This window comes from Cryptomeria japonica, chromosome 9 (assembly GCF_030272615.1).
Source record: "Cryptomeria japonica chromosome 9, Sugi_1.0, whole genome shotgun sequence".
NCBI classification, from domain to species: domain Eukaryota; kingdom Viridiplantae; phylum Streptophyta; class Pinopsida; order Cupressales; family Cupressaceae; genus Cryptomeria; species Cryptomeria japonica.
Genome location: NC_081413.1, coordinates 568874761 through 568897537, shown reverse-complemented (window position 1 = coordinate 568897537; position 22777 = coordinate 568874761). Strand labels below are relative to the sequence as shown.

The 22777-nt window shown below is 32.7% G+C and overlaps 1 protein-coding gene across 1 annotated transcript in view; it reads left to right on the top strand.

Moving 5' to 3' along the window:
- LOC131858512 (uncharacterized) overlaps positions 1 to 20141 on the top strand; it is a 48384-nt gene extending 28243 nt beyond the window's left edge. The window contains 5 exon segments of the mRNA XM_059211764.1: positions 18004 to 18112; positions 18115 to 18236; positions 18324 to 18387; positions 18473 to 18532; positions 20080 to 20141. Coding sequence (XP_059067747.1) covers positions 18004 to 18112; positions 18115 to 18236; positions 18324 to 18387; positions 18473 to 18532; positions 20080 to 20141 — 417 coding nt within the window.
- Positions 20142 to 22777: the final 2636 nt, after the last annotated feature.

Here is a 22777-nt window from a genome sequence, read left to right as displayed (position 1 = left end):
TATTTGATAAATAGAGGACCTTCAACCCCTTTGGATGGTGGTATTCCAGAGGAGGCATGGACTGGTAAAAAGGTAAATTATTCTTTTCTAAAAAATTTTGGTTGCGAAGCTTTTGTCCATGTTGATAAAGAAAATAGAACCAAGCTTGATGCTAAATCTCATAAATGTACCTTCATTGGATATGGGATAGATGAATATGGCTATCGATTATGGGATTTTGAAAATAAGAAAATAATTAGAAGTAGAGATGTTATATTCAATGAGAAGGTTATGTATAAAGAACAGATGCGGGAAAAGAAGCATGAATAGGACAAACAAGAATATGTGGTGTTGGATGAGATTCCTGAAAATGAAATGCCACAGATACCTGATGCTCAGCAACAACAGATTGTCCCACAAACTCCTGCAAGTGTTAGACGATCTACGAGGACAAATAGACCCCCTGAAAGATTTTCTCCTTCTTTGTATTCTATTTTATTAATAGATTCTGGTGAACCAGAAGAATATGAAGAAGCAATGTAGGTAGATGCCAAACAACAGTGGGAGCTAGGCATGAAAGGGGAGATGGACTCCTTGATGAAAAATAAGACTTGGGAGTTAGTCCCTTTACCTGCAGAAAAAAGGGCCTTGCCTAACAAATAGGTTTATCGGCTGAAGGAGGAGGAAGGAGGTCAGAAAAGATATAAGGCCAGACTTGTGGTAAAAGGTTTTGCACAGAAAAAGGGTATAGATTATGATGAAATATTTTCTCCAGTTGTAAAAATGAATTCAATTAGAACTGTACTTAGTCTTGTGGCCGCAGATGATTTACATCTTGAACAATTAGATGTCAAAACAGCTTTTCTCCATGGAGATTTGGAGGAGGAAATTTACATGTTGCAACCACAGGGATATGAGGTCAAAGGAAAGGAGAACTTGGTGTGCAGGTTGAAGAAAAGTCTGTATGGCCTAAAGCAAGCACCCCGACAATGGTATTTAAAATTTGATAGTTTCATGGCTGAACATGGTTATCATAGATGTCATTCTGATCATTGTGTATATTTTAAGAGATTTAATAATGGCAGTTATATTATCCTGTTGCTTTATGTTGATGACATGCTTGTTGTTGGGTCTAACATGCAACATATAAATGATCTTAAACAGAAATTAGCCAGGTCATTTGCTATGAAGGATTTGGGTGCAGCTAAGCAAATTCTTGGTATGAGGATTACACGGGACAGGAAAAATAGAACCTTGAATTTGTCCCAAAGTGAGTATATAAAGAAGGTGTTGAAAAGATTTAACATGCAGGATGCAAAAGCACTTAGTACACCTTTGGCTAGTCATTTCAAATTGACTAAGGAGATGTGCCCAAAGGCACAGGAAGAGGTTAATAAAATGTGTAACATCTCATATACATCAGTTGTTGGTAGTCTGATGTATGCCATGGTATGCACAAGGCCAGATATTGCACATGCAGTGGGAGTTGTGAGCAGGTTTATGAGTAATCCAGGTATGGAACATTGGAATGCTATGAAATGGATTCTTTGGTATTTGAAAGGAACTACTACGAAGGCATTATGTTTCAAAGGATCTAATGCTGCTCTAAGTGGATTTGTTGACACTGATCTGGCGGGTGATATTGATTCACGGAGGAGTACTATAGGGTATGTTTTTACTATAGGGGGAACTGCAGTCAGTTGGGTTTCTGGGCTGCAAAAGGTTGTTGCACTTTCAACCACTGAAGCTGAGTATGTTGCTGCTACAGAAGCCAGCAAGGAGATGATTTGGTTGCAATGTTTTCTGAAGGAATTGGGTCAGACACAAGAGGATAGCCCATTGTATACCGATAGCCAGAGTGCCATTCATCTTGCAAAGAACTCTGCTTTTCATTCAAGGACAAAGCACATTCATCTCAAGTACCACTTCATCCAGACTGTTTTGGAGGAGGGTCAGTTACGGCTTGAGAAGATTCACACAAGTGAGAATCCTGCCGATATGTTCAGAAAGGTAGTTCCACAGGAGAAGCTGATTTCTTCATCAATTTCTGTTGGTCTTCTTGATTGATAATTGTGGAATTTATACTAGTCAATTCCTAGTGTTTTATCCAGCGGATGTTGCATGTACAGTGGTGTCGTGCAGTATTAGTCTCCAAGTGGGAGATTGTTCGGTGTGGAGCCTGATCAGTTTCCAAGTGGGAGATTGTTGAAATGTGGCGAATGATCAGCAAAGTACTGTACACTCAGCACGTATCCTCGCTGGGGTCCGGGGTCGAGCTGGGCCTCAGGCAGGGGTTTGGGGGCGGCAGCCCCCGAGAAAAGTGGGGGTTCAGGGGCAGCAGCCTCCGAGAAAAAAAAATTTGCCATTTTTCGTTGATGAAAATCAACATTGTAATAAAACCCTAAAAAGGCCGACTTTGTTTGTTGCCCTGAAAATGCATGTTATAAGCGGTTGGGATGCTTAAGGCATTGTAAGGTTGATGTACTATTTTTGCTGGATAATAAGAAAGATTGGTCGGCTGTGTATGGTGGACGTAACCCATTCTGGGTGAGCCACGTTAAATCTCTGTGTTATTTGTGTCCTGTTTTATTTCTTTATCTTTTTGTATTTAAATCTGCATATAATTGTTAGTTCATATTTGCTTCGGATCTACTTGAAACCCTAACACTTCTTGGGTCGGGTGTGCATTGCGTATGTTTAGTAGTGTTTGACGAAATTGTGATTGCTTTAGAGATTCCCCTTGTTGGCGAAACATCATTTTTAGGGTGATAATTGTTGTAAATTGGTTCCAAAGTGTTATGGCATTTGAGTGTGATGTGTATATTGGTTTATCCATTACAGGTGGCAATTGGGCATGGTCTCAAATGAGAATCATAGATACGCCTCCAAAGTATGAATGTTTATGATGAGGGAAAGCTTCACGAAGTCGGCTATCTATTTTCAACAATAGTTTCAAACCTATTAAGCTCATCTCATCAATGAGCATATATCTTATGTCCTTCAACTTTTCTTGGAACATTGTTAGTGCTTGGCCATGTAGTGGTTGCATTTCTTTGATGGGGATTCGTAGTGTTGAATGAATAGTTGTTGCATGAATGTTAAATGTAGCAATTCCAGTAGGAGCTAGTACGAGTATTGGGTTTTTTTGTTGTGGCAAGTTTTATTGTAGCATATTTTTTATACAACTGATCAGGTATGATTTTCCTATACCCACAATTCCTTGTATGATCATGTGTAATGGTTTGTTGAACACACTGGTGTTATGATTTAAGACTATCAAAAGTGTTTTCTTTTGTTTCGTTGATAGGGTATTGGTGGGTGTATACTTTGTTGGTACATGTTCGTCTTGGGTGGTTGTTTTCTTTATATTTGTAAATTGTGATGCAGTATCGTGCAATTCATGTAGTATTTTAGTTTCACCCCAATTATAGTTGGTGTCAAATTCACGTCAGTCTAGTATTTCAAGTTCGTCCACATTGTTGTTGATTGTATGCCTCATTCTTGAAAGCAGTTCCCACTCGTTCATCTCTGATGTGGTAGTCATATTCCTTTTATCTTTGTTGTTTTCTTCTTATTGGGGGCTAGCATTTTCTTCGATATGTCGGATGATATGCCATACATATTTGTTTACATGCATTTGATGCCAATTGGTGATTATTGTGTCCTTGGTAACTCCTATATCAGTCTTAATATTTCAAAAGTTTTCATATAAGAGCAATTCACTCCAGCAAAATTGTCACGGCCCGACTTAGACCCTAGTTAGATTTACTTTACTATGCCAGATACTCATACTGTTGACATTTTACACGTAATTATTTGATTAGCTTTTTCATGATGTTAGATGGTATTTTGTGGTTCAATGACATTAATGATGATCAGTTATTTTATAATATCCTTATTTAATGATGATGAATTATTATTTTCAATTATGATCATTAATGATATTAATGCTTTAATTAGATTTTAAACCTGATAATATGAATAATGCACTTTATTATCATGATCTGACGATCTTTTGTTGAGTTGGAGTAAGTTGCAGGTTAATCGTTGAAGGCAAACATATGACCGAGGAGGGGTTTTTCTAGCTCACCAGTAGCAACCTAAGTATTGGAACCTTGTGCAAAGTAACCAATTAGATAAGCAATTAGTAAATTAAATTAGGGAGTTTAATATAAAATGATAAAATAAAATAATTAAAATAATAATAAAATAATAATAAGGATAAATTATTAAATATACAAGTATTTAATATTACAATCAAGCCAGAAATTAATTATAACACAATTATTTAAAAGTGAGTAATTAAAAAAAATATAAGTTATTTGATAGATAAATTATAAAATAAATAAAAGCTATTTAAAGAGATAACATCTTGTAAATAATTAGATGACTAATTTAAAAAAAGAAGAAGATTAATTCAAGGAATTTATTAAAATATTAATTAATAAAATAATTTAAATATATATGTATAATCAAGATTATAAATTATAATTTTGACATGCAAGATACAATGCATGAGTAAATAGTAAGATACTAAATTTAGGGAAAATAATGTGCTAAAAATATAGACGACATGCAAGGCATGATGAAAACTAAATAATTAAATTAGTAGATTATTTTCTTTAAAACTAAATCTTTAAAATCATGCTAACAAATTTGTGATTTAATTTAAGAATTATTTTGTGAGTTCTAATCATGCATTTTATAATTAAAAATTTGGTTGTATTTTTAAAACTTAATCATGCAATCAGTTAAATTTTATTTTTAGAGAATTTAATATTTATAAATATAGAGATAAATCTCTTATTTGATTCATTCCAATTCCTTTTGAGCTTCTTGATTCGTGTGATTTCTATGAAGTCGACAAGGTAGATTGAAGAGATTGTCTGAAATTGGGGAAACGCTTGTGATTCTTCTTTCTCACAGCCAGGTTCATTTATTTTACACATTTTATTTGAGTCTTAATTTGATCTTTTCCTTTAAAATTTGTTCTTCTTGTCATAATTTCTGATTAAAAATTTAAGTACGGGAAATAAATTTGTTCAAGGTAGGTTTTTAATCTCTTCTTTACCACAAACTTCTATCTATGAAATGGATTGACTCGTATTGTTTTGTTGCTGAGAGTAATTGGAAATTGTGGATTTAATGCTAGTTTGTTTGATGTGCCAGATGTGTTGTCAACGCCTTCTATTCCATTAATCTTGAAAAATAGAAACTGGTTTTTTGGAAATTTACTGGGTTTTTGTGTTTTAAAGATTTCTAAGTTTAATGAAAATTTCAGAGATATTGGGATCTGGTTATTTAAGAAACAACTGAAACATTACAACTGTATTTGGAAAGTCTTGATAGTGGTAAATTCTAACTTCAAGATTGATTTAAGAATTTTTAAGAAAAGAATAAAAGCAACAAAAATATTTAATAAATATATACTAGGAATTGATTTTAAAAATTATATTAACTTAAATAGAGATTCTCAATTTAGAATTATTGAAAATATTAAAATTAAATTTTGATTTGAGGAAATTATATTATAAAGGGAAAATTTATAAAAATTTATAAAGAAAACATATAATAATATTATTCTGACATTAATCCGCGGAGGGTTAATTATTTTTCTGTCTATGAGGGATGATTATGGAACAAGAGTGCTTGTTTATGGGCTAACCAGGGAAGGGTGATTTTCTTCTCCTCCCCAATAGGGTAATGATGGCCATCATATTTATTTATTTATTTTTCTCCTTGCCATAACACATGTAGTTAGTTCAACCAGGATGGGTTGTTAGTTCTACATGATTGCACAAGATTCCTTTACTACTAGTTGGTACTGGCTTGCTAGGATACTCCGTCGTGAGGGACAGGAGCTTATTAAGAGCACCGAGAAGCTTATGCTTCATTTAATTGGGCGGATAAAATGCCTGGGTCATATGTATGTCATCCGGTTTGCGAGAGGAGGTTATCCAGGTCAAACGGAGGTGACACATCCGGAGACAAAGAAAGTTAGAGATTCCAGATAAAATTTTATGTAATAATTAAATATGTATATTTTATTTCATTGTAAGACCAAAATGGTCGCATGTAGAGGTTATGAAAAAGGACCTATAAGGTCACATGATGTAAAGCGACAAGAAGGCGCCATGCAATGTAACTAACAAAAGAAAAGAAGAAAAAAGGGCTACTAACATACTAACCCACTAACATGCATGATTTACTTTCTTAGATTAGTTTTCATTTACGCATGCATGCATGGTCATATTTAATTATCTGGTAGATTATTTAATAATGAGTTTTTGCATGTTAATTTAATTTGTAATAGTTTCATGCATATGATTTACGCTACATATGCGCATACATAACTCGACATCTTAACTAATTATGGTTTGCATTCTATTCGGTCCTCATGCGTAATTTTAGTTTGTTATTTTTTGCATGCACATTTAATTTCTACATGTTATTTATGAGTTGCATGGTTGTTCGGTTACTTATCTATTACTTGCATGTTGATAATCATTGCTTTTGCATGCACGATAATGGTTAATTCAATTTTTAATTAAAACAGTAAGTTTAAGTTTGTTTTAACTAGGGTTAGGACAAGCAGGTCCTTACATTTTGGTATCAGAGCACTAGGTTCCACACTAGGGCCTTTAGTTTATTATTCTGAGATGTGATAGTTGATCGCAAGATATTCTAGTCTCGGTGTATTTACACGTATGTACTTATCAATTGAGTTAATAGTTAGACCAACTAGACTATTTCACAATCTTATACATAAATATTAAATTTTATCAAAACAGTAAGATAATATTATTATTATTATATAGTTACATATATAATTACTTTATTAAGTTTCTAGTATATATATAACCAAAATCTTATAGAGAATGAGAAACGAAAATATACATAAAGTGTACTTCAAAAAAATTAAGAAAGAGATTAAAAAAAAACAAAAAAACAAACAAACAAACTTATTTTTAATAAGTGTAGTTAAGCATAAATAGATGCTTTATAGGTATAGTAAAAGGTAAATTAGTACTTTATATATGTGATTGATGATCACCCTTGATGATCATGTGTAACACATGAATGCATAACATAATCATGGATAATGTTTGTATTGAGTGATGCATTAGATAACACCTTGTATGAAATAAGATGATTAGATTATTTTTGTATAAATGCAAGGGAGAGCATGACCCCTTTTAGTTCCACGTTAGTGCTTGATTAAAAAAATTTGTAATCAGTAGATAAATCACCTAGATTATTATTAATGCTTCATGATTATCTCTCATATCATTCCTAAATAAACATCTTCTTTAGAAAGAAATTGTATAGTCATTGAGTAACAACACATTCTCTACTTGGCCTTACTATAATCTTTTATATGAAATACCCTACTAAGTTTAATTAGTGGTTAAGAGACATGGGTCTTTGCTTAAATTTCGAAATGAAGTATTGGTACCTTAGCATTGATTCTTAAAAAAAATTAAAATTAAAAAAAAAAATTAAATAAAAGCATAGAAGCCTTAGGTTCTCAATTTTTGGTCTCATCCAAAAGCTTGTTACTGCTAATCTCATTATGAAAATCAATATATATTGTGCATGTCATCTTTAAAGAGTAGAGGGAATTATTTTTGAAACTACTAGAATCCATATAAGAGTAATGGAATTACTAAGTATAAGAAATGCTAGATATTATTTTCTTTCACATACATTCCTTGACTATTTGATATGGAAATAAATTTGTATTGATTAGTAGATAGGTGTGACTTTAAGTAACCATGTATATTTTGCATGAAATTGTAAAGGATAGTAAATGAAAATTGACAGGTATATCAAGGTTAGGGTGCATGATTGAATGATTCTTATATAGAATGCACTAAGGCTATTCAAAGGATGTGATTACCTCTAAGTCCAAGAATGATTAATAGATGTATGAACAATATGACTTAATTGTTGGTCATGTTCTCTAACGCACCTTGGACGCAAGGTGTTGTGTAGCTTTTACTCCCTCAATGTGACTAGAATTAGCCACACAGTTTATGTGAAATTGGTTATTATGCTTGAAGCTTATTTTATTATTGATTGATAATTTTGAATTATTGTAAGGACTAGTTGTAAATTTTTAGAAACTAGTCACCAAAGATTTATTCCTTATTCTTCTCATGATTATTTAACACACTTTTTGATTTTGCTTTTTATGATTTAATGAAGGAATTTTGTTACTTTTCATTTGAGATTTCTTTTACTTTCTTGTGGTGACTAGATTTGTGTTTATTTTACTAGTCCTCTGATGTGATTTCGATATCATGTTCAAATGTTTATAGATATGTTGTTTAAGGGGGTAAATAGCAGAGAACGTACCAAATTTGAATGAGTATTGAACCTTGGTTAGTATAAGGGATGATACCCTGGAATGGACTTGAATGTCCTTCCATACTTCGTGTTTAATGGTTGTTTATCAATATTTTATATGGAGTAATATAAACTATAAAGCATAAGAGTTGGACTAAAGGGTGAAATAAATCTGAGATGGACCTTGTGCACTAGAAGACTTAATTATTAAATATTGCTCTATTCGCTAGGTACGTGAGGTATCTCATTGAAATATTTTCAAAATTAGAAAAAAAAAGTAAGCATTTAAAAAGATACATAAGGTATCTTTCTAAGATTAAATGGTTAACAAATTTCATTTCTAAATTATTTTTCTCCTTGGGATATTTATTACCTTAGGACAATATGGAGAGTCAATTTCTCATATTCGTGAATTATGGTTGTGATGTTCCTACTTTACATAAGTAATAAAGATAAAATTCCTTCTCATAAGATATTTTGGCCTGGTGTATTCAATTACGATATGTTGATCATGTATTGGAACATTAGCTAAAGGAAAACATTCTCTTTGAGTCAAAGTAATTAAGGTCATGTATCATGACCTATTTGCTGAATTTGTTATGAGAAACATTATAACTAATATCATGTATTATACCTTATACTTTTTGCAATTAAGAGAGATTATATGTAGACATGGTAGAGTTTTCCCTCATATGACTTCTTGTGTAATGAAGTGAGTACATAGTTTCACTTGAATTATCATATTGAATTTGTTCAAATTCTAGAATTTTAGAAATAAGAGGATTGAAATTAAGCCTTGTAAGGAATCCTGATATAGCTTGGCTTGTTGGATATTGAGAATATGACCACCTACATAAATGACATATAACAAAGTAAGTGGACATCCTTGTTTTGTGTAAATGATAAACTTTGAGATATATTGGAAATTTAATATGGAATGTGACAGGATAGGTCACATGATAATAAAATGTGATAGGATGGGCGTAATGCCTAGATCGCATAATTAATGGTGATGAGATGGGCATGATGCCTAGGTCACCTAAGGCAGCCAGAAAGATGAAATCATTAAAAAAAAATGAAGGCATAGTTTGATTGTAACTTGTTAATAATTAGCTCTTAACTAATGTTTTTGATGTGTAGGCAATCATAGCCTTAGACTATCATTTTGTGATCACTATGTGAAAGGTTTGTGATCATCTTCTAACCTATAAAGTTAACATAATATTTTCAATCAGTTTGGGCATAACCTCCTATAGATAGAAAATATGAAGTTTCTTAAATTATAAATAAGTATAAATTGATTAATGAAATCTAATTGGATGAAGGATGATATAGTTATGAGTTTAAGAGTGATATATGATACTCGTTCTCTGTAAATAACATTTATTTTGCATATCTTTCTTAAAACATTACTGTATAGATGATTATTGGTTGCACATTGTGACCTTACTAGAGAGATGTATTTTTCAGTTGTGTATTATGACATTGGGACGATGTCTCATCCTGGTGGGGAAGGATGTCACGGCCCAACTTAGACCCTAGTTAGATTTACTTTACTATGCCAGATACTTATATTGTTGACATTTTACACGTAATTATTTGATTAGCTTTTTCATGATGTTAGATGGTATTTTGTGGTTTAATGACATTAATGATGATCAGTTATTTTATAATATCATTATTTAATGATGATGAATTATTATTTTCAATTATGATCATTAATGATATTAATGTTTTAATTAGATTTTAAACCTGATAATATGAATGATGCATTTTATTATCGTGATCTGACGATCTTTTGTTGAGTTGGAGTAAGTTGCAGGTTAATCGTCGAAGGCAAACATATGACCGAGGAGGGGTTTTTCTAGCTCACCAGTAGTAACCTAAGTATTGGAACCTTGTGCAAAGTACCCAATTAGATAAGCAATTAGTAAATTAAATTAGGGAGTTTAATATAAAATGATAAAATAAAATAATTAAAATAAAAATAAAATAATAATAAGGATAAATTATTAAATATAAAAGTATTTAATATTACAATCAAGCTGGAAATTAATTATAACACAAATATTTAAAAGTGAGTAATTAAAAAATATATAAGTTATTTGATAGATAAATTATAAAATAAATAAAAGCTATTTAAAGAGATAACATCTTGTAAATAATTAGAGGACTAATTTAAAAAAAGAAGAAGATTAATTCAAGGAATTTATTAAAATATTAATTAATAAAATAATTTAAATATATATGTATAATCAAGATTATAAATTATATTTTCGACATGCAAGATACAATGCATGAGTAAATAGTAAGATACTAAATTTAGGGAAAATAATGTGCTAAAAATATAGACGACATGCAAGGCATGATGAAAACTAAATAATTAAATTAGTAGATTATTTTCTTTAAAACTAAATCTTTAAAATCATGCTAACAAATTTGTGATTTAATTTAAGAATTATTTTGTGAGTTTTAATCATGCATTTTATAATTAAAAATTTGGTTTTATTTTTAGAACTTAATCATGCAATCAGTTAAATTTTATTTTTAGAGAATTTAATATTTATAAATATAGGGATAAATCTCTTATTTGATTCATTCCAATTCCTTTTGAGCTTCTTGATTCGTGTGATTTCTATGAAGTCGACAAGATAGATTGAAGAGATTGTCTAAAATTGGGGAAACACAGATTGAAGAGATTGTCTGAAATTGAGGAAACGCTTGTGATTCTTCTTTCTCACAGCCAGGTTCATTTATTTTACACATTTTATTTGAGTCTTAATTTGATCTTTTCCTTTAAAATTTGTTCTTCTTGTCATAATTTTTGATTAAAAATTTAAGTAAGGGAAATAAATTTGTTCAAGGTAGGTTTTTAATCTCTTCTTTACCACAAACTTCTATCTATGAAATGGATTGACTGGTATTGTTTTGTTGCTGAGAGTAATTGGAAATTGTGGATTTAATGCTAGTTTGTTTGATGTGCCAGTTGTATTGTCAACGCCTTCTACTCCATGTATCTTGAAAAATAGAAACTGGGTTTTTTGGAAATTTACTCAGTTTTTGTGTTTTAAAGATTTCTAAGTTTAATGAAAATTTCAGAGGTATTGGGATCTGGGTATTTAAGAAACGACTGAAACATTACGACTATATTTGGAAAGTCTTGATAGTGGTAAATTCTAACTTCAAGATTGATTTGAGAATTTTTAAGAAAAGAATAAAAGCAATAAAAATATTTAATAAATATATATTAGGAATTGATTTTAAAAATTATATTAACTTAAATAGAGATTCTCAATTTAGAATTATTGAAAATATTAAAATTAAATTTTTATTTGAGGAAATTATATTATAAAGGGAAAATTTATAAAAATTTATAAAGAAAACATATAATAATATTATTCTGACATTAATCCGCGGAGGGTTAATTATTTTTCTGTCTATGAGGGATGATTATGGAACAAGAGTGCTTGTTTATGGGCTAACCAGGGAAGGGTGATTTTCTTCTCCTCCCCAATGGGGTAATGATGGCCATCATATTTATTTATTTATTTTTCTCCTTGCCATAACACATGTTGTTAGTTCAACTAGGATGGGTTGTTAGTTCTACATGATTGCACAGGATTTCTTTACTACTAGTTGGTACTGGCTTGCTAGGATACTCCGTCGTGAGGGACGGGAGCTTATCAAGAGCACCGGGAAGCTTATGCTTCATTTGGTTGGGCAGATAAAATGCCTGGGTCATATGTCTGTCATCCAGTTTGCGAGAGGAGGTTATCCAGGTCAAACAGAGGCGACACATCCGAAGACAAAGAAAGTCAGAGATTCTAGATAAAATTTTATGTAATAATTAAAGATGTATATTTTATTTCATTGTAAAACCAGAATGGTCGCATGTAGAGGTTATGAAAAAGGACCTATAAGGTCACATGATGTAAAGCGACAAGAAGTCGCCATGCAATGTAACTAACAAAAGAAAAGAAGAAAAAGGGCTACTAACATACTAACCCACTAACATGCATGATTTACTTTCTTAGATTAGTTTTCATTTACGCATGCATGCATGGTCATATTTAATTATCTGGTAGATTGTTTAATAATGAGTTTTTGCATGTTAATTTAATTTGTAATAGTTTCATGCATATGATTTACGCTACACATGCGCATACATAACTCGACATCTTAACTAATTATGGTTTGCATTCTATTCGATCCTCATGCGTAATTTTAGTTTGTTATTTTTCGTATGCATGTTTAATTTCTACATGTTATTTATGAGTTGCATGGTTGTTCGGTTACTTATCTATTACTTGCACGTTGATAATCATTGTTTTTGCATGTGCGATAGTGGTTTATTTAATTTTTAATTAAAACAGTGAGTTTAAGTTTGTTTTAACTAGGGTTAGGACAAGCAGGTCCTTACAAAAAAATTTCAAAATGTTCAGACTCTTCCTTGGGTATACTGTAGAATTTTGGGTAAACGTTAACAATGGCTTGTATTGTTCTCTCTTTCCATTTGCATGATTTACGACTTGCAACATAGGTGTAAGATCTTGCATATTCAGGTAATGTGATTGTCTCTAGCTCTGGAGGGCGGCCCATATAGGAGCGTAAGTAACTATTTTCTACTATAGTCTCATTTTGTGTTTTAGTTAATCGGTGTAGCACTTTCCGTCCAACATTTAAAGTTGTAAATGGTTCGTTACAAACAACAAGGGATAATTTTTGCAGCATATGACAAGTTTCTTGCGCACCGATATCATGTTCCGCTGCAATCTTTGTCATGAATCTTCGATATGCTACTACTGCTGGGTCATCTCTTTGTTGAGTTGTGGATATTCTTGATAGCATAGCAGTACAACTTTCAGATGTTCTCTCTGCTTTTGATGCATATTTGGCAATGTATTTCAGTATAGGTTCGCGTGATATGACAGGTTGGCAATCGATATTAGCTCTCCCTATTGAAATCATTTCTGGGTTGTGGATGTTGAGCCTATCACCGTTTCTTGCAGGTTCATATTTATTTGTGCCTGTTTCATCGCATAATAAGATGTTCTTTCCATGGAGCTTTATATCGGCATTCTAGTTTCCTAACCAAAAAAGAATCTGCAGAAAATAATACATAGAATAACAGTTATTATAATTATTCCGCTGATAACATATCATAGAGGAATCAATTTAAGCAATGCAATGATAACATATCATAGAGGAATCAATTTAAGCAATGCAATGAGCCAGACTTAGTGATTGGGTTAAGCTTACACAAAACCAGTTAATTTCCAGCCATATCGATCTGGAAAAAATCGTGGTGAGGGGAGAAAAAAAGATGGAGAGGGAAAATAAGAACTTCTACGGCTAATTCGATCCACAAATTGCAGATACCAAAGACAGAGTTAAATCGATTTTTTTTTTCAGAATTAAACAGTTATCAATCAAAAATTTTAAATCCAAAATATAGTTCAGGCAGATCGACTTCCAATATTTCTCATGTATTAAATTTTTTTAACCAAAATCCTAAAAAACTGAATATAATGAAGTAAAAACTTGTTTTCCGTGGGACTGTTTTGGCTGCAAAAACCTCCACAATTTTTTCAACTGCACCTTTTCATAAATTTCAGTTGCAATCTCTGCATAAAATATGACATATTTTGGTGAATCTTTAAATTTTATAAGCATTTTATATCTAAAATTAGAGAATCTAATAAAATCTATGTACATTTTATGTTCAAACCTTGGAGAACAAATTTTTAATGTTTCGTCAATTGACAAATCTAGTTTCCCATAATCTTATAGAAAAATTGGCCCAAGCTACCTGCCAGGCTATATACACTTTGTTTTTTGAGAGCAACAAAGGAATAATTGCTAACAATTGAGGATAAGGCACAGTCGCAATCCTGAGCGCGATAATGACAATGAAGCTGAAACGGCTGTTTGTTTTACAGTTGCTCTCTGTGAAAAACGTGTATGGAAAGGCAACCTCCTGGACAACTACGATTTATGATATTCACGTTTTCATGATGCCACTACAGAGATCCCTGTCAAAACAATTTTGAAAAGGTAATCTTCACTTCGATCATAATCATAGGCCATTTCAACATTCAAATCAAAACTGGGGAGACAACAATGCTGCTGTGGACGGTAAATTTACCATGGAAAAACAACGGATCTGTTCACAGATAGTACAAATCTTGATGTAGGGGAAATGTTGTTAAGAATATATATAAAAGTAACAAATCCCCCTCCGTTGGTAACAAAAATAAAAGCTTAAAATGCAATATTAATTAAAATCAAAGGGAGGAGATGATAACCTACAGGAGATTCATAGGGAAAGAGCAACAACAAAAAAAAATCCGTTTAAATGCCATAGTTCAGCAGAACAGAGGCCTTGAAAGCACAAAAGAGTGTTATATTTAAATCAAGCTTAACAATACTTCTAAACAGAAATATGATTAGTCATTTAATCTAAAGGAGAAACAAGAAATGAAAATTGCAGCACGAATTCGGGCACAACTTTTGTCTTCAATTGTGAAACAAGGTAAGGACATCCATCAAAGCTTAAACACATTTAACACATTGACCCAATATCCTTTGGAAACGGACGAACCATCTGCCGTTTGATGAACCGTCAAATTTCCCGGCCGGCAAAAAAATTCCGGCATGAGACAATTCCGGTGGGAGGCTTTCCCACAAGGAATTGCCTATCGGCAAAATATAGTCAAAAGTCTTTACTTTTGAAAATGTGTACAGTTCCTTTGTGTTATGTGATGCATTGATTTTTATTTTATTAATTTAGGTGGTAGGTTCCTCTGAGTCCTAAAGAATATCGCATGAAAATTTGATACTATGCTTTCGTGTCTATGGATTTCCTCGAAGGTATACTTTTAATCACGGAAATTCACATGTCTCTTCTTAGGACTTGAGCTTTCTGCTCGCAATCATCGGTATTGTAGGATACTAGTGATTGAAGTAAAACCTAAAGTTCCTGTGAGATAATTATAACCGGGTCAGGAAATGTATCCAGATATGCAGACATTCAAATCCTTTTCGTTTCGTATCATTCTAGTCATGTTTCATGCTGTAGAATAAGAGAATGTAACTTCATTGCTGATGATTGTTTCTTAGGGTCGTGGATTTTGAATGCTTAAACCAATATTTCTCATGGGGCAGGGTGTTTCCTTTTTTTCAGTTATTAGCTGGTGACCATCTTTGTTTAGTTGAGAAAATATGGGACAATATGTTTAACAGGAAAATATATTTATTTCAACAAAGGCATAAAAATTATTTTCTTATTTAGAATGCCTTCCCGATCATATGCCTCTTCTGACCATTACATGGGGTAATTGCTGAACATGGCAAAATTCACAATTGGTGTTGGTAAATTTTGCTCACCCTGTGCCTAAGGGATAACTGATTCTTTCTATTATTCGTCCATGCATATTTCTCTTTTTTTGTATTGCATACCTGCATGCTGTATAAAATTTATCCAATATTGATCCAGACCAGGTGATTTTTAGTGTGGTTGGATAGTTGTTGGTTCTGGGGTTAGGAGTCACTGTGCCTAATAGGTCAAATTAGGGACTGTGCATTTAATGGCACGCCCTCAAAGTGGTGTAAAGTAAAGGTGGTAGAATGAATGTGTATGCACTTTTCCTTACACCCACACACATGGCCTGGGAGAAGTCCCTGCACATAGATCGACTCAAGAATTTAAACAAGTTGCTCCCAATCCCCAGCTGCCATCTAACCATGTTAATATGGAAGAAAAGAGAATAGAAAATCAATCCCTAAAGAAGAATGGTTTTATGATTGAAACGTGTACAGTTTCATGGAATGGTTTGATGATTGATCTATACAATGAAGGACCTTAACTCTTGTATGTGTGTATACTGCCCTGGAGTTATGGGATGCATTGATTTTATAAATTTAGGTGGAATACATTCCGAATCCTAGAGAGTTACTGATGGAAACTTAGTTGAATCTTTTTTGGTCCATGACTTCTCTGGGAAATATTATTTTGATCATGGAAATGCAGATGGCTCTTAGTACTTCCACAATCTGCTTGCAATAAAATTTAAAACCCAAGGCCACTGATATTATGATAGCTTGGAAAAGTTTTTTCAATCATAGGAATGCAGAAGCCTCCCTTGGGTTCACTCCAGTTGCTAGTATTCTATAACTCCGATGATTATAATTTGTAACACATTCAAAGCATTTTCATTTTTCTATCATCTTAGTTCTGTTTCAACCATAGGCTTTCATTGTTGATGTCTGCAGCCTAGGGTTATGGAACTTCAATCCTAAATGAATATCTCTCACAGGGCCAGGCGCTTTCCATCTTGGCAGTAAGGAAGAGGATATGGTTGATTGTTTCTTTTCAGCTAATATATCACATCTTATGGTATCAACTACCTGTTGGTGACTGTCATCTTTTAGATGAGAAAATAATAAAATATGGAAATGTTAGTCCTAAACAAGTAAATACAGCAAGTAAAAACCCAATGCATGTAATGCGTTCATGATGTTATGACAGCTTTACTTCGCATCCTGCATCCCAAGACACGCGATCTGGGACAAAATGTATGTAGCATGAGAATCTAATTAATTTAGTGAAGGTGCAAAGATTATTTTCATATTTCGAATGCTTTCCTCATTGGAGTGTTGGATGTTGTAAAATGCATAATACCATGATGTTCCATGATAGCTTTGCTTCAGATTTTGCAACCGAAGAAAGCTTCTGTCCTGTATGTGAGCTGAGAAATATGTGTAGCATGAGAATCTAATCTATTTAATGAAGGCTTAACACATATTTTCTCCTTCAGAATGCATTCCTGAAAACTATTTTGAATTTTCTTCTTTAGAATGCATTCCTGATTGTCATCCTCTAGAATGTATTGATATATTTGAGCTATGCTTCTACCCAGGAATGTCTTGCTTCTACATATATACTCAAAAAATATATCTACAAAGAGCTACTAGTATTGTTCTAGACTGCTTGCGTTAGTAACTACCTAGTTATGGACATACATAGCTCTACCTAGTACATAGTTATGGACATGCGGAGCTCTGCCTTGAGTACTTTGGCCGCTGGGTGTTGTAAAATGCTTTGGTGTCGATATAATTGATTTTGTATGCATCTATTAGGAAAAGTTGCTTCTACATGTATATACACAGTATATGCACATAGTAATGTGTTCAGATTCACCTGGAAACACTAGTGTAGGGACATGGACTATGGCACCTTCACCATGCACCATGACTATTTATATATAATATTATACCTGTATCTACTGGTAGATATTGTGACCTTTGTCTTTTGCATGAGTACTTATCTGACTCTATTCATGGTCTTATTTTTTATTAGTTTGGCAGCTTTTGAGGCATTTTTTGTTTTAACATGTTTTGCCTTGCAAGTAAAACATATTAGCTGCTCCTGGATTTGTTAATTTCAGGAGTGTACTTTCTATCAGCTGTATGAATAAGAGATCTATTTAAATCCTGTTAATCATATGTACTATGTAGTGTGTGTACTTTTAGTTGCTAGCCACAATTGTTTTCTTACTCGACTTATTTTACTACTTGAGTTAAAATTTGAATTAAATTGTTTGGTCTACAGTTGTAATGTTGCCTGCAATTTAATTTGTATCGGTGATAACCCTTAATTTGTGCTGACATGTCCAGATGAGTGGTGATCCTGGTATTTCAGCATTCCCAGAGGCCGATAACATGTTATCCTGGGTTGGTACGATAAATAGTGGAAAAAATACTGTTTATGAGGGACTGGTATATAAACTTTGTGTTTCCCAACAGTATATCCATTCAAGCCCCCTCAATTGAAATTTGAGATAGATTGCTACCATCCGAATATTGACCAGCTTGGAAACATCTGTCTTGATATTCTTCGGCTGAGTATAGTTTTCTTGTTTTCCACTCCTAGCTTGTAATAATTTTTACAGAAATGTGCGTTTCATTTATTGGACTTGAATAATCTTTGGTTGCAGGATAAATGATCATTTGCATATGATGTTCGAACTGTACTTTTGTCTATTGAGAGCCTTTTGGGAGGTAAAAATGAAGTTTTGCTTTCATTCTTTTTGTTTATGGATTTGTTGACTGTTCCTAGCAATTTATGCTACCATTTGCTACGCAGAGCCAAATAATGACTCTCCGTTGGATAGTGAGGTAGCATTACTATGGAGTAATCAAGAAGGTAATATAATTCTTTTAATACTAGCAAATGTAGATGATGCTCTACAAAATGGACAACGTTAGACCAAAACCTGTGGTACACAAGAAACAAATAAGAGTTAGTGTTAATCAACCAAAAACTAGTCTAAGCAGGCATACCAAGAGAGACACTAAAAACATAATAAAGTATTTAACTATGAAAGCAAACACAACAAGGCATCTCCAAATGCCTTCCACCATGCTTGTAGCTCCTTCTCCCTTGTTCCTCTCCTCTCCAAGTTCCAAATTAGTGTAGCTCTCAGCAGCTTTTTGCACTATGAATGCCTTATGGAGATTCAAGATTGAAATGTTTTAGCTATAATATGCAAATGTAAAATAAACTAATTAGATATGATATGAAATGAACTAAGATTTATTTTAGTCCAAAATGACAATATATGTTATTTATGCTAAATGCTCTTTCTTTAAAATTCACTATAATGTAAATGCATACAAGTTTTCAGGATGTGGATTATGAAGAAATGAACTCTATTTATAGGTAAAATGGAGCAATGGATGGTTGAGATTGAGTAATCTCAACAAGGGTCAGTATTGAATGATATTCAATCTGTGTGAGGACTTTCAACCCAATCTCAAGATGACAAGTGTCAACATGAAACAAGTTGAGAGGAGAGGGAATAAGCATTAAATGCTTGACATGACCTGAGAGTTAACTTGGGAGGTAAGGTTAAAGTTGGGTTGAGTGAATAAATTCATTATCCAAATAATAATGCTTTTATCCAATGGATAAACTATTGTGCAAAAGTTAGTGAGGATAACCATGGTCAAAGCAATAAATGTTTGAGAAGACACATGGGTCACATGAGAGTTGAGTTAAGGGTCAAAGTTGGATGTGGATTTAACCATTAATGGTCATGTAAGAGCCATAAGTGGTTTGGAAGACTTTAGAGGTTAAATTGTTGAACACACAAAACATTTAAAGTTTTTCAAAGACTTTGAAGTCTTTGAAAAGTGACTCCAAGTTGCTTAAGAATGTGACAATAATTAGGGGATGGATTAGGCTAATTAGGAAGGGGTTTAGAAGAATCTAGAAGGGGGTTAGGATTGCAAGTGGGTTTGGTGGGTGAGAGAAAATGAGATTTTTATTGAAATAAAATTCATTTATTTCAACAAATAGGTGCAAGTTGTATTTTTAGGAGAATGCAAGTCGGGGGGATTTAATGATTTAAATAAATGTTTTATTTAATTTATTTAAAAGATGAAAGGGGATTAAATGAAATAAATAGAATTTATTCATTTAATTGATTGTGATTTTGGTTTAATGAATTAATTAAAATAAATTGAATAATTTATTTAATTAATAGAAGAATGTTTGAAGATGAATTAATTAAATATTAATTTAATTAACTGATGGCTAGTAGATTTTTAATCAAATAAATAACAAATATTCATTTAATTAAAATGGACAGATTTATGTGACTGCAGTAGATATTCAAACTGGTAATTGTGAATTCTATAGAGTCAATGTTCTTTTGTTTCTTGCCTTACGGTTTCCTTGTCAATGTGCAGAGTTTAAAAAGAATGTGCTTAAGCATTATGAAGATGCTGGTGGTGTTAGAAGTAGAGCTTAAGGAGGTGAGATTGAGGTGGAGGACAAAGATGTGCAGAGTTTAAAAACTTGATTGAGCAACCTGAGCCTAAGTGTGACCCTTGCATCAACTTTGAATCAAAATATATTATATACCAACATTGATAGTTCGCTCTGCCAAGGGACATGATCAATTTAGATTTTCGTGAAGGTGCTACTTTCTCTTCAAGGACAAGATGAGCTCCACGACGACAACATCATTGCGGTTCTTTGAGTAAGAAATACCCCATCTTATTGTTTGTTTTCATACTAGATATTGCAAAACTCCTGTAAAACTTATAAATATTTGTCAAATGCAGGAGATGATATTCCGTGGCACAGACACGGTGGCTCTAGTTACCGAGTGGACCATGGCAGAGTTCACGAAATATAGAGCCATGGTCCACTCGGTAACTAGAACCACCGTGTCTATGCTGCGTGCAGAATATCATCTCCTGCATTTGACAAATATTTAAAAAATTTATAGGAGTTTTGCGATATCTAGTATGAAAACAAACAATAAGATGGGATTTTCTTACCTAGAGAACCACGATAATGTTGTTGTCATGGAGCTCATCTTGTCCTTGACGCGAAAGTGGCATGACCACAAAATCTGAATCGGTTGTGTTCCTTGGCAAAGCGGACTGTTGGTGTTGGTGTTGGTTTATGATGTGTTGAACAAAAACCCTAAAAATATTAATGATAATTTTTTGTTTTCCTAAATCATAATATGCAATATTTTGGCACGACTATTTACCTAGTTGGAGAGTTCTCTCTAGAATTTATTCTTTGGAAGAGTTTTTCCCAAAAACATAGTAGTCACTAATCAAGTTAAAAGATATTGAAGATTTACAAATTTCATTAATTTTAAATACCCTACATATAATTCTTGTGAATAGTTTGCACAAGAAAATTATCTTATATCTGTTTATACAAAAAAATTATTATCCAAAGAAATCAGTTGAAAGACGATCTCACAACACATTCTCTTTGAGCTAAACCATTTCAGGTATAAGTTTTAGAAGAGGCCGATATCAATTAAAGAACATAAAAAAAAAAACACAGAATTGCTTCAAAAGAAGATAAAATTTTGTATTCATTCAAATTGGGATTACAAGCTTCTTGATCACGTAATCAAAGTTCAAGTGATTTAATGATCAGAAACAGATTTCATTACAATCTGTCTCTAAAGATCTTAGACAACTAAAAATAGAAAAATATGCATGCAAAATGATAACTCTATTTCATTCTATTTTTAGAGTTCTTATTTTTAACTCAAATTATAACTCTATTTCATTCTATTTTAAGAAATCCTATTTTTATGTGAAGCACAAAAACTAAGAGATCTATTTTAAGAAATCCTATTTTTATGTTAAGCAGAAAAACTACAATCTCGTGGAGTAATTAGCATACCAAGAGTTCTTATACCTCATACTATCCACCAATAGAAATTCACAATAAATTTTCGAACCCTTGTTCTCAAAAATCTGTGGCCTATTAAACAGTAATTAGAAGTGATAGAAAAACTGACAATAAAACATCATTAAAAATCCGAAAAAAAAGCTAAAAAGCTAACACAATTGAAACAATTAACAGGCGCAGCATGCATGGGGATGGGCTGTTCAAAAAACTAAAAAGCTAACACAATTAAAACAATTCACAAACTATAAGAGGAAGCTGTGTGAGTCACAAAAAACCAGGAAATGGGTCTGCTGCTCAAGAGAATGGCACTTGAACGCCCAAGTCGAGGCAAACGTATTCTGAAAAAGCTTTCTGGTATGGGTAAACCTGTTGTGAAAAAGCTTCCTGCTGTGGCTAAATTTGTTGTAGAATTTGTGATAGAGTCTATTATTGGTGTCGTTGATGAATATGGATGAAGAATGTGAATGTTGTTGGACTATGAAGCACACGGTAATGTTTGTCTGTGGTGAATTTCGGATTGCAAACTTGCAGAGTTGAAGCTTGCAACTGGTGGTAAATCTGTTTTAAAACTTTTTTGAGGGGCTTGCGAAAGGCCTAGGTAGCGTAGGGAAGGCTTTCAAAATATTTATATAACTCCACTGATGATTGTTATGTAAAACTTATATTAGTCATGACCAGAGGCATATTGCAGTTGTATACGGGTAAAATAAAATGCGTTTGTCCTTGTTTCCATCTTGAATGTATGTGAAATCTATTTAACTGTTTCTCCACTCTACGGTAATTTCTGAGATTAGACAGCGATCATCCGAAGCACAAGTTTTTGATTGTATCAGAGGCTAAGAGTTTCAGTTTCACTGTTCAACTGCCTTTGTGAATTTTAATGTCTTAAATCTCTACATATTACTAAATTTCTAACATTAAATCTCTACATATTACTAAATTTCTATCAAACTCAAAATCAAGTTGAACCTTTCATGCCTATTCCTACATCTTTGCCTAATGTGTTTGTATATACATCTTCTATCGTGGCTACCTCTAGACAAAATTTTAATGCTACACACATTAGTAATGGGGAGAATCCTATCAATCAATGCTCCTACATACCACCTAAACCAATCTTCCATTTTCTTTCCAACCATCTTATCATAATACTACACTTTCAAATCAGGTTTCTTTCAGAAGGATCACGGATTTTAGACTGAAGCGTCTCCTCATCCA